The 12,230-nt window shown below is 42.5% G+C and overlaps 1 protein-coding gene across 1 annotated transcript in view; it reads left to right on the top strand.

The window, feature by feature from the left end:
• pigl (phosphatidylinositol glycan anchor biosynthesis, class L) overlaps positions 1–10,950 on the top strand; it is a 32,066-nt gene extending 21,116 nt beyond the window's left edge. Inside the window, exons 6-7 of the mRNA XM_069911251.1 lie at positions 6,698–6,831; positions 9,630–10,950. Of these exons, the coding sequence (XP_069767352.1) occupies positions 6,698–6,831; positions 9,630–9,734 (239 nt within the window). The 3' untranslated portion in view covers positions 9,735–10,950. The remainder of the gene's footprint in view (positions 1–6,697; positions 6,832–9,629) is intronic.
• Positions 10,951–12,230: the final 1,280 nt, after the last annotated feature.

The following is a 12,230-nucleotide window of genomic DNA, read 5'->3' as shown; positions in this document are numbered from 1 at the left end:
TGAAACAGCTGAAGCCCTGAAGTTGCAGCAGGCCATGTCTCTGTATTGGCGATATTGTCCATTCCATGTTATAATGATTCATTCTCTGTTCATCACCCTTGTTCTTTATACCTTGCATTAAAGGATACACATTTCAACCCATCCAGCTGACTGCATTTGACCTTCCTCACAGTCTCACTACACAGACCTTTCCACCAACTGCTCCATCATCTAACCCCAGCACTCTGATTTCGATCCCCTGGATAGCCAGTTTAAACTCTTTACAACAACTCTAACAAACCTGCTCACAAGGATATTGGTCTCTCTCCAGTTCAGGTGCAGCTTGTCCCTTTTGTACAGATCATTCCTTCCCCAGAAAGATCCCAATGGTCCACAAATCTGAACTCTATCTCCTGCACTAACTCTTCAGCCATGCATTTATCTGCCACAACTTCCTGTTTCTGCCCTCACTGGCACATGGCACATCTAAAGATTACTACCTTGAGGTCCTCCTTTTTAGCTTCCTTCCTAACTCTCGACATTCACTGTTCAGCATCTCATCCCTTTTCCAATCTATGTTATTGGTACCAAAGTTGGCCACGACTGCTTGCTCACCATCTCTCCCAAGAATGCCATGAACTTGATCAGAGACATCTCTGACCCTGGCCCCTGGGATGCAACATACCATTCTTCCTACAGAATCTGTCTGTTCCCCTGACCAATGAATCCCCTATCACTGTTGCTTGCTTCCTCTCTAACCTTCTCTTCTGAGCCACAGAGCCAGTCTGCTATTAGAAAAAACCTAATCTGGCCTCACCTGCTCATACCTGTGCCTTCTTACAGAAGCCATGTTTCAGACTGCTGTCACAGCCAACTCTGCACCACTTCTTCTGAAGGCACTTAAGCCAAAGCCTTACACTGGCCTCTCCCAATGGCCATTCCTCAGTTGCTGCTTCTCTAAAGCTTCCCTTCCTTTTATTGGCTACTGGGTCAAATTTAAGTTTCAATTTAGACATAAAGCACAGTAAAAAGCCATTTTGGCTCATGAGTCCATGCTGCCCAATTTAAACCCAATTAACCTGCACTCTCGCTTCGATTCAAATGTTGGGAGGAAACCAGAACCCCTGGAGAAAAACCACACAGACATGTTCGTTCCTTTGGTCAGATAGTTTAGAGAATTTCCATGGATAAATTGAACTGGGATTATAAACTGGGAGGGTTAAAATAACCAATTTTTAATAAATTGTAGTGGGCTGAGCGGGTGTATCACGAACTGTCACCGGCGCGGTACTCACCTAATGGACCGCACGCAAAAGATAGTGAGTGCTGAGGAAAGGCACGTTGATCTGCTGAGTCTCCTGCTGAAAGGTGTGGGAGATTCACAAGACTAAATTTAAACCTGCCGGTCCTGTGGATCGGGACATACGGTATATAAAAGAAGCTTGTCAACTCTGAATAAATCAGTCTTGGGTTGTGACTACTCTGGCATGTGTTTGTATTACTTTAGGAGCTCTACCGTAGTAGCTGCTACAAAATATTATTTAGCTGCACAAGTTTGTTTTGTTGCTGCTTTTTTTAATGAGGCGATTCCTTCCTGGGCTATAATTGGCTTGCATGTGGTAGGAGGGGAGAGGGCAGAAGAATTTATTTATAAATGGAATTATAAATTAATGAAAAGGAAAACAAATAACCCATTGTTGAAACATGTAATTTATACTTAGGATAAAATTAAACAATTTGTGGGATTAAAAGGGGGATTATCCTCAAAGACACCTCTATCTCAAAACAATTTAATACCCATCATTTTGGGGAATAGAATCTTGACTATCTTCTACCAACATGGTAGCATGTGCATTGAAGATTTATGATCAACAGAGGTAATTTATGTCCTTTGAGGGACTTAAAAATATAATTGACCTAACAACCCATTCTTCTGCTATGTCTAATTGTGATCCTTTTTGAGGGAAAGGATGGTCCTAGAGAAGAGGTCCTAAAAAGTGAGTACAGGCAGTTAGGTAGGGAGTTAAAAAGAAGGACCGCAAAGGGGGTAATCTCTGGATTACTCCCTGTGCCACGTGACAGTGTGAATAGAAATAGAATGAGGTGGAGGATTAACACGTGGCTGAAGGGGTGGAGTAAGGGGCAGGGTTTTAAGTTTCTGGATAACTGGGACCTTTTTTGGGGGAGATGTGACCTGTATAGTAAGGACGGGTTACGAATTAAATCCCAGGGGGACCAGAATCCTGGCAGAGGTATTTGCTAGGGCTACTCAGAATCCTTTAAACTAGAATGGTTGGGGGGGAGGGAACAAAATAGTACAGAGCAGTAAGGAGAAGGTTAGAATGCAAACAAAGAAAGTTTGTAGTAAGTATTTGAATATGGATGGGCAGGTGATAGAGAAGGGAAATGCTCTGGAAGAAGATGAAGGGCAATTGGCAGGAAAAGTAAATAATGTTATTAAAGATGAGGGAAAACAGGGATTAAAAATTGGGAAATCTCTGAAATTCATATATTTTAATGCCAGGAGTATTGTAAAAAAGGTGGATGAGCTGAAGGTGTGGATTGATACTTGGAAGTATGATGTGGTAGCGATTAGTGAGACATGGTTGCAGGAGGGATGTGATTGGCAACTGAATATCCCTGGGTTTCGTTGTTTTAGGTGTGATAGAGTCGGAGGGGCAAGAGGAGGTGGTGTTGCATTGCTTGTCAGGGAAAATATTACAGCGGTGCCTAGGAAGGATAGATTAGAGGGCACATCCACGGAGGCTATTTGGGTGGAAATGAGGAGTAGGAAAGGAGAGGTTACACTTGTAGGGGTGTACTATAGACCACCCGGAGGGGACCGAGACCTAGAGGAGCAAATCTGTAGGGAGATAGTAGATATTTGTGATAAGCACAGGGTTGTAATTATGGGAGATTTTAATTTTCCACATATAGATTGGGAAACACATTCTGTGAAAGGACTGGATGGGTTAGAGTTTGTGAAATGTGTGCAAGATAGTTTTTTACAACAATATGAAGAGGTGCCGACCAGAGAAGGAGCAGTGTTAGATCTACTGTTGGCAAATGGGATGGGTCAAGTGACGGAGGTTAGTGTTGGCGAGCACTTCAGGTCCAGTGATCATAATGCCATCAGCTTCAATGTCATTATGGAAAGAGAGAAATCAGGGCCAAGGATTGAGGTTTTTGATTGGGGAAAAGCTAGATTTGAGGAGATGCGAAAGGACTTGCAGGGTGTGCATTGGGACAATTTGTTTTATGGGCAGGGTGTAGTAGAGAGATGGAAGTCTTTTAAAGATCAGATTTTGAGAGTGCAAAAGCTTTATGTTCCTGTTAGGTTAAAAGGAGGGGCAAAAGGTTTGAGAGAGCCGTGGTTTTCAAGGAATATTGGAAACTTGGTTCGAAGAAAAAGGGAGGCGTACATTAGATATAAGAAGCATGGAGTTAAGGAGATGTTTGAAAGATACATTGAATGTAAGAGGAATCTTAAGAGAGGAATTAGGAAAGCTAAAAGAAGGTACGAGAAAACTATGGCAAGCAGGGTGAAAACTAATCCAAAAGAGTTCTACAAATATGTTAATGGTAAGAGGAAAGCTAGAGACAAAATTGGTCCCTTAGAAAATCAGAGCGGGAAGCTGTGTGTGGGGCCTAGAGAGATGTGGGAGATATTGAACAGTTTCTTTTCTTCGGTATTCACTAAGGAGAAGGATATTGGGAGATGTGAGATAAAAAAAGCAAATTGGGTAAATATGGGGAATATAGAGTTTACAAAAGGTGTAGTTTTAAGGCTTTTGAAGAATATAAAGGTGGATAAGTCTCCGGGACCAGACGGGATCTTCCCCAGGACATTGAGAGAAGTGAGGGAGGAAATAGCAGAGGCTCTGGCGGTAATTTTCCAAATGTCATTAGATATGGGGATAGTGCCGGAGGATTGGCGCATTGCGCATGTGGTTCCGTTATTTAAAAAGGGTTCAAGGAGGAAGCCTGGCAACTATCGGCCTGTAAGTTTGACGTCTGTGGTAGGTAAATTAATGGAGAAAATTCTTAGAGATAGTACTTATAAACATCTGGATAGACAGGGTCTGATCAGGAGCACTCAACATGGATTTGTGGGAGGAAGGTCATGTTTGACCAATCTGATTGAATTTTTTGAAGCGGTGACTAGGAATGTGGATGAGGGTAGCGCAGTGGATGTTGTCTATATGGACTTCAGTAAGGCCTTCGATAAGGTACCACATGGAAGGTTAGTTAAGAAGGTGCAGTCTTTAGGTATAAATTTTAAGATAGTCAAATGGATTGAACATTGGCTGAAAGGGAGAGGCCAAAGGGTGGTAGTGGATAATTGTCTGTCAGGTTGGAGGCCGGTGACCAGTGGTGTGCCTCAAGGATCTGTATTGGGCCCATTGTTGTTTGTTATATACATTAATGATCTAGATGATGGGGTGGTGAATTGGATTAGTAAATATGCAGACGATACTAAGATAGGTGGAATAGTGGATAATGAAGAAGGTTTTCAAGGATTGCAGAGGGATTTGGGCTGCTTAGAAAAGTGGGCTGAAAAATGGCAGATGGAATTTAATGCTGATAAGTGTGAGGTGCTTCATTTTGGTAAGAAGAATCAGAATAGGACATACATGGTAAATGGGAGAGCATTGAGGAATACAGAAGAGCAGAAAGATTTAGGAGTAACGGTACATCGTTCCCTGAAGGTAGAAACTCACGTGAATAGGGTGGTGAAGAAGGCTTTTAGTATGCTGGCCTTTATCAATCATTGCATGGAATATAGGAGTTGGGAGGTAATGTTGAGATTGTATAAGACGTTGGTGCGGCCTAATTTGGAGTTCTGTGTGCAGTTCTGGTCGCCTAATTATAGGAAGGATATAAACAGAGTGGAGAGAGTGCAGAGAAGGTTTACCAGAATGTTACCTGGGTTTAAGCATCTAGAGTATAGGGAGAGATTGGACAGATTAGGTCTTTATTCTTTGGAGCGTAGAAGGTTGAGAGGGGATTTGATAGAAGTATTTAAGATTATGAATGGGATAGACAGAGTGGATGTGGATAGACTATTTCCGTTAAGAGGAGGAAAGATTAAAACAAGAGGACATGAGTTAAGAATTAAGGGGCAGAGGTTTAGAGGTAACATGAAGGGGAACTTCTTTACTCAGAGAGTGGTAGCCGTGTGGAATGATCTTCCGGGAGAAATAGTGGCGGCGGAGTCAATTGTATTATTTAAGAAAAGGTTGGGCAGGTATATGGATGAGAAGAATATGGAGGGTTATGGTCATTGTGCAGGGAGGTGGGACTAGAAAGGGGTGTTTGGTTCGGTGCGGACTAGAAGGGCCTAATGGCCTGTTTCCGTGCTGTAATTGTTATGTTATATGTAATTGTTATGTTATGTTATACCAATGAACTCAGACATGGAAATTTTAATTCGAAAGGGGAATGCAACCAAATTTATCTCTAAAATAAATGCTCTGATCCAAGATCAAATGTGGATGACATAGATCGAGGGAGCAATGGGAATCTGATTTGGGCATTATAATTGATTCACAATGCTGGTCAAATCTGCGTGTAGATAGTATGACTACCTTAATTCTAGATATAGATTGATTCATTATAATTTTCTGCACCTCAAGATACGTTAAAATAAACCAGAATTTTCTGACAGGTGTTTTAGGTGTAGTATAGATGTTGGTACCTTTTTACATTCCACCTGGTTATGCATGAAGTTAAGATCCTTTGGATAGAATTGGGGGAAGTGTTGATAAAAATTGTGCAGGAGTGGGGGTGGGGTGGCTTCCCTCTGGACCAGAAATTTTTCTCCTGGGGAATTTGGCAGTCAAAAGGTTAACTTCTCCAAAAGTAAATCTAAATTTATTAAAATTGTGTTGCCAATAGCCAGAAAATGTATAGCAGTAACATGGAAATCCGATTCCCTACTTCACATTGATCATTGGAACATGGAAGTGCAAAGTTGTATTCCCCTTGAGATTACTAATAGTCTTAGGAATAGATAGAGTTTGTTGAAATTTGGCAACCTCATTGAGATTACTTAAATGCCCAGATTGTCTAATTTATTTTGATATTTGTCAATTAGTAAACTCATTAGAAATTTAATCCTTTTAAAATTGTGGCTCTGAGAAGTCGAGCCTTGCTCCTGTTGCTTTTTCTTTTCTTCTTTTTATCTCCCTCTATTCCTTGCTGTCTGTCCCCTTTTCTTTTGATTCTGGGGAGGGGGCGCTGGGAGAAGAGGGACTCTCCTTGCCTTGTTATTTTTTAATTTCAATGTAATAATATATTAATTGAGTCCTATATTCTGTATTTTCTTAAAACTTAATCTTCTTAAAATATTTTAAAAATTAACCTACACCCCCCCCAGTACATTTTGAACAGTGGGAGGAAACTGGAGCCCCTGAGGAAAATCCACACAGACACGGAGAACGTACAAACTCTGGGATTTGAACCCCAGTCCCAATCACTGGCCCTGGAAAGCCATTGCACTTTGAAGCTCTTGCTTCACTTTATTTTACGATTGCTGAGGTCCCCCATTATTAAAACTTTTGTGTTTTTTTGAATTCAGTGAAAATTCACTGCTCACCCAATAGACTCCTTCCTGGACATTCGTGGAGAATGTTTTTAGCTCAATCTTCAGCTGAGCATTGTAGCCCTCTGTCTGATGGATACAGAATTCATTGAGAATGTTTCTGCTCTTTTCCAGAGTGCCAGGCTCTTATACTTGAATCTACAAATGTTTTTCGGAAGTACATCTCCATCTTGGATCTACCAATCAGCTGGCTAAAACCACACAATGTGATGTTCATATTACAATCTCACGAGTATCAACAGGCCAGGGTAAATAAAAACAAGAGCATGCATCATTTTATTACCAATTTCTTGCTGAATCTTTACAAAGGAGAAGCATATCTAATTGTTTAACTTAAAAAACAATTTTCCAGTTTCAACCAATTCTTAGTTTTAGAAGCATCAGATCATAGACAATAGACAATAGGAGCTGGAGTAGGCCATTTGGCCCGTCGGGCCAGCACCGCCATTTTAGATCACTATTTATTGCCATATCATGTCAGAAATGTAATATGACACAAAATTACCTTTAGTCTGCCATAAGGCATACAAAGATTTTCCATTAGCATTGCCCAGCACCCCTTACAATCAGAAAACGAAAAGCAAAAGAGAGTCCCAAGATGGCAGTTTCTATGATCGGCAGACTCCGGGAAGCAGAGGACTGGTGCAGTGCACCAGAAAAGGGGGAGAGACCTGCCATTTGAGAAGGAAAAGCAGAGGAGATGACCCATGGGAGAGTGACCAAGACAGTTGACCAGTGAGGGACTCTGAGGCTGAAGAACACACAGGTGGTAGGCATTTGGTGACTCGAAGTGAGGTATCCCACACAGGCTGCGGGGTACTGGAGTCAAGGGACTCACACCAGGCTGCGGACTGCTGGAGACTGGCTGAAGGGGCAACAGGTATTGGAACTAGGACACGAGAGGGTGCTGGAAGCTTCCCGATTATGTCAGAGGTTTGGATCTGGAGCTCGAGTTGCTGATGGTTTGAACAGAAATCGAGTCTGTGTGGCTGCAGAAGCTGCGGGAGCACAGGAGGTGAATCCACGTCCAGTCGGTGACTCTGGATGGACTATGTGTTGCTTCTCTCTGACTAAGGGGCACTGGGTAATATTTGTTGACAATAATGTTGCCTTGAAGTAGACTAAAGGAATTTTGTGTAATATCACATTTTCTGTTTTACTACATGACAATAAAATCTTTGAAAAAAATTCTTGAATTCCACCCCCCCCACCCCATCCACCCCAGAGTCACCGAATGTCCGTGGATTCACCTCCTGTGCTCCCGCAGCCTCTGCGGCCACACAGACTCGATTTCTGTTCAAACCATCAGCAACCTGAGCTCCAGATCCAAACTCCTGACGTGATGAGGAAGCCTTCAGTGCCCAGGACCCTTCAGAAGCCCTCCTTGGCCTCAGCACCCTCTCGAATCCCGGTTCCATTGCCTGGTTCTCATGAACTACTGTCCAGCAGCCAACAGCCTGGTGTGAGTCCTTTGACCTCATTGCCAGTGGGCCACAGCCTGTGTGGGTCCCTTGCCCTCAAGTTGCCAACAGTTCACCGCCTGTGTGTGTCCTTCAGCCCCAGAGCCCCTCACGAGCCTGCCACCATGGTCACTGTCTTTGGGGTCATCTCCTTCTCAACTGGGTGTGTTCTCCCTTTTACTGGTGCCCTGTGCTGGTCCACTGCTCCCCCGGAGTCTGCAACCCCTCATGGCTGCTGCCAGGACAGGCACCACCATTTTGGGCCCAGAGCCCACAGTTGCAGGACACCGTTGACTCCTTAAACGGCCTGTATGGAGCTGTCAGCAATAGGACTGGGCAGGTGGATTCTGTGGAGTAGCAGTGTATCTGCTGCCCACTCTCCACAGGTCCACATCAGTGGACTTGTAATATGGGGTATTTGGACAGCACAAGCTATACATTACATTACATTATTTGTGGCATCTAGTCCCATTTGCTTATAGGAAGTACTGTGAATGCTACGATGTCGGGTTCTTCAAGAAACCTCATTCACCAGCAGAAAAAGAGCGATGAGAATGTTTCTGGGAGAGGCAGCCTTGAATTACAGGAGTGAATGGATAGGCTAGGAGTTTCTGAAGGTTTGTAAAATCATGAAGGGAGTTGATATGGTGAATAGCCATGGACCTTTTCCTGAGTAGTAGTGTTTAAAACCAGAAGACACAGATTTAAGGTGAGAGTGGAAAGGCTGGAAACTTTTTCACACACAGGTGGTGGGAATGTGGAACAAGATGTCAGAGGAAGTGGTACAGGTGGGTAAAATTACAATGTTTAAAAGTTAGAAAGGTTTGGATAGAAAAGGTTTGCAGGGATAGGGAGCGGACAACTTGGTCAGGGTGGACAAGGTCGGGTGAAGGGCATGTTTCATGCTGTACGACTAAATCAGGTAGCATTTACAAATATAGGGAGGAGGTCTGGGTGCGAGTTGGTGCCTGACTGATGGATGGAGCAAGAGTTTGGCCCTTCTGCTTTCTCAGCAGTGAATACTCACCACTTTGTTCTTGATGATGCAGCTGACACAATAACAAATCTTCACATGCAGCTATGTGGCCTTGACCTGGGAATGGGCAGTGGGTCTGATAGGGAAGCTCTTGTTTGAACCTGGCAAAACCTAAAGTGTTGACTATTCCTCCCTGCCCCCACCCAGATACTGCTTGACAAAGAGAGGAAAGTTTAAGGGAGATATTGGGGGTGTTTATTACACAGATAGTTGTGGGAGCCTGAAATGCATTGCTAGGAGTGGTGGTGGAGGCTGGAACAGTAGGAGCATTTAAGAGACTTTTAGACAGGCACATGACAAGATGAAAGAAAAATAGAGGGTTCTGAGGGAGGAAGGATCTTTTTTTTGGATTGGTGTATATAGGTTGGCACAACATCATGGGCTAAAGGGCCTGTCCTGTGGTGTCCTATTCTATGTTCCTTGAGATGGTGGTGAAGTTGCACATGTAATGGTGTGTTGGTTTTGAACTGCAGCAACTTAATGCTGATGTGAAGTGATGCAATCTCCAGATCTTGATGGAGATTAATTGTTTTTTTTTTACTTTTTCTAGGCAGCCATGTTTTGTCATCAGAGCCAACTGCTGTGGTTCCGTCACATTTATCTCTATCTTTCTCGTTACATGGTTATAAATACTTTCCATTTACTTTCACGTTAATTATGATCCATTTATTTTTCAAGGATAAGGCTATCTCCTGAGAATCTGGTTAAAGAATTGTTTTAAATCTATCAATTAACCTTTGATGGAATTATGTAGAAATATACAACAGGAGCAACATCTCATTGCCATGTATTAAGCGAATAAATTCCCCTCAGAGAGTGCCACACAGAAACGGAATTCAAATCAAGATACAGCTATTAGCAGATCGATGAACTTCTCATCTCCTTCATCTCTGCTTTAAAAATATCCAAATACTCAGCTTCCATCATCTTTTTTGATGAGGGAAGACACAACAGTGATGAGAAAGAATATTCTTGGTGCATTGATCATTTGGGTAGAAATTACAAACAAGAAGGAAATGATCACTTTGATGTGACTTTATCATTGGGCTTCCAATAGGAAATGGGAATTGGAGGTGCAGATGTAGAGGGGATTGTAGGGAGCTGTTATTTATTTCTTTTTTAAAAGTTAGTATTACCGAAAATTTTAAATTCTTAAATATTGACTGGGCTACTCCTGGAATGCACTGCAGATACAATCGTAGATTGTACAAAGAAGCTTCCAGGAGAACATATAATCATGAATGGGATGGAAGGATATCTATGACAGTGGGCTGTTGGGATTTTTCCTGGGAGCTATTGTTCCATGATGTTTGTCTGTGCCCCAATGAGTTAAAACACAACAGTGGACCTCCCCTGAGGAATGAAGTAGGGCGTCAATCTGGGGCACCACACCGAGATAGAGGATGAGGACGTCTATCTGGGGCATCACACTGAGGTAGGGGGTGAGAATGTGTTGATTTGGGGGTCCACACTGAGGTGCAGGTTCTGTGCAGGGTCGACACTGAGAGTAAGGTGGGGGGGTGTAGGAAAGGTTCTGTCTAGGGACTATGCTGAGGGTGGGGGGACGCTGCAGTGTTTACGGAGAGTGAGGAGGTCAAAGTTTTGTCAGGAGAGCCTGATGATGGGGAAAAGGGACCAGTGTGCAGCAATGGTCAGTGTGGATTTCCATTGGGAAACTGCTGTAATTTTAATTTCAGTTTAAATTTGTTAAAATTAAGTTTCACTCTTGTTATGTTATTTTATTACTGTCTTTGTGAAATACTTTTGTAGCACCAGAGTATGGTGATTTTTATGTGAGCTGCCGAGAAGGCACCGAAAACTATGCTTTTCATTGTACCTCTATGCCCATGGCAATAAACAATTCAATACTACATATATTTTCAAGGATCTCATGTTTTAAGATAGTTGTGAACTTGTCAAATTAAGATTGTTGGAGTGTGAATGCTTGAGCATATGTTATTCCATTTAACATTGTATCTTTTAATATTTATTGCCTCTTTTTCAGTGCAGTGGGGGGGGGGGGGGATTGTTAATGCTTGGAACCTTGGTCCAATGGAGGTGCCCACCAGCAGTTACAAGAGGCCAGGGTGGTCAGGCTAAAGGGGGTTACTGTCTGGGGAGAATAAAAATGGTTGAGGTGAACTGGTGTGAGTTAGGACAACAGCAGAGATTTAAATGACTTCAGCTTCATGAAGAGATCTGGCTACAATAATAATGTTGATCCAAGTATACATTTAGCAAAGATTCCAAAATGTTGACCAACATTTCTTGGACTTTAGCTCATTGTTTATTCTAAAACTTAATACAGAAACCCACTAAAATGCGCTTTTCCAAGGTCCTACTTTAGAGTCAAAAGAGGTGGAGTTTTTCTAATCAGGAGGAATGTCATAGCTGCACTCTGAGTGGATCTGATGGTGGGCTCATCCACTGAGACAGTGGGAAGAGATCAGAAACTTAAAAAAGGGTGCAATCACTCTGACAGAGTTATACTCCAGGCCTCGCAATTGCCAGCAGGATTTATAGACCAGATTGGCAGATAGATCATAGGAAGTTGCAAAAGCAACAGCGTTGTTATAGTTTCAAATTTTTATTTCCTCAGTATTGACTGAGACATCCTCAATGTCAGAGGCTGAGGTGGGACACATTTTGTGGTGTGTCCAGGAGACTTTCATGAAGCAATATGGAGCTGGCTGAATCAGGAGGGGGCCATACTCAAATTTGTATTGCCAATGAGCCTGGCGAGAAGATGAGAGTTTCAATGGGACAGCATTTTGAAAATAATAATCATGATTATTTGTTTCAAAGTAATTATGTCTAAGGATGAGCTTGGGCTTGTAGAAAAGTTAAATTGGGGGAGGGAAAATTATGACATTAGGCAGGAGCTAGGGTTAAGTTTGTTATCTAATTGTACAAGTACAAGCATACAAAATGGTATTCTCCAGCCCTTAAAACATGGAGACATTCAACCATAGCACACATACATACGAACAATACTATGTAGGACAAATATTCATCTTTTAAAAAATAAATATTGTTTTGTGACTGAGAGTCTTAGAAGGTGAGCGTGAGGAGTTCATTTGGTTGTTCACTATTCTCATTGCTCGTGGGAAGAAGCTGTTCCTCAACCTGGTGGTGCTGGCTCTGATCCTCA

This window comes from Narcine bancroftii, chromosome 14 (genome assembly GCF_036971445.1).
Source record: "Narcine bancroftii isolate sNarBan1 chromosome 14, sNarBan1.hap1, whole genome shotgun sequence".
NCBI classification, from domain to species: Eukaryota; Metazoa; Chordata; class Chondrichthyes; order Torpediniformes; family Narcinidae; genus Narcine; species Narcine bancroftii.
The sequence above is the reverse complement of the archived record's forward strand: the minus strand, read 5'-3'. Positions and strand labels throughout refer to the sequence as shown.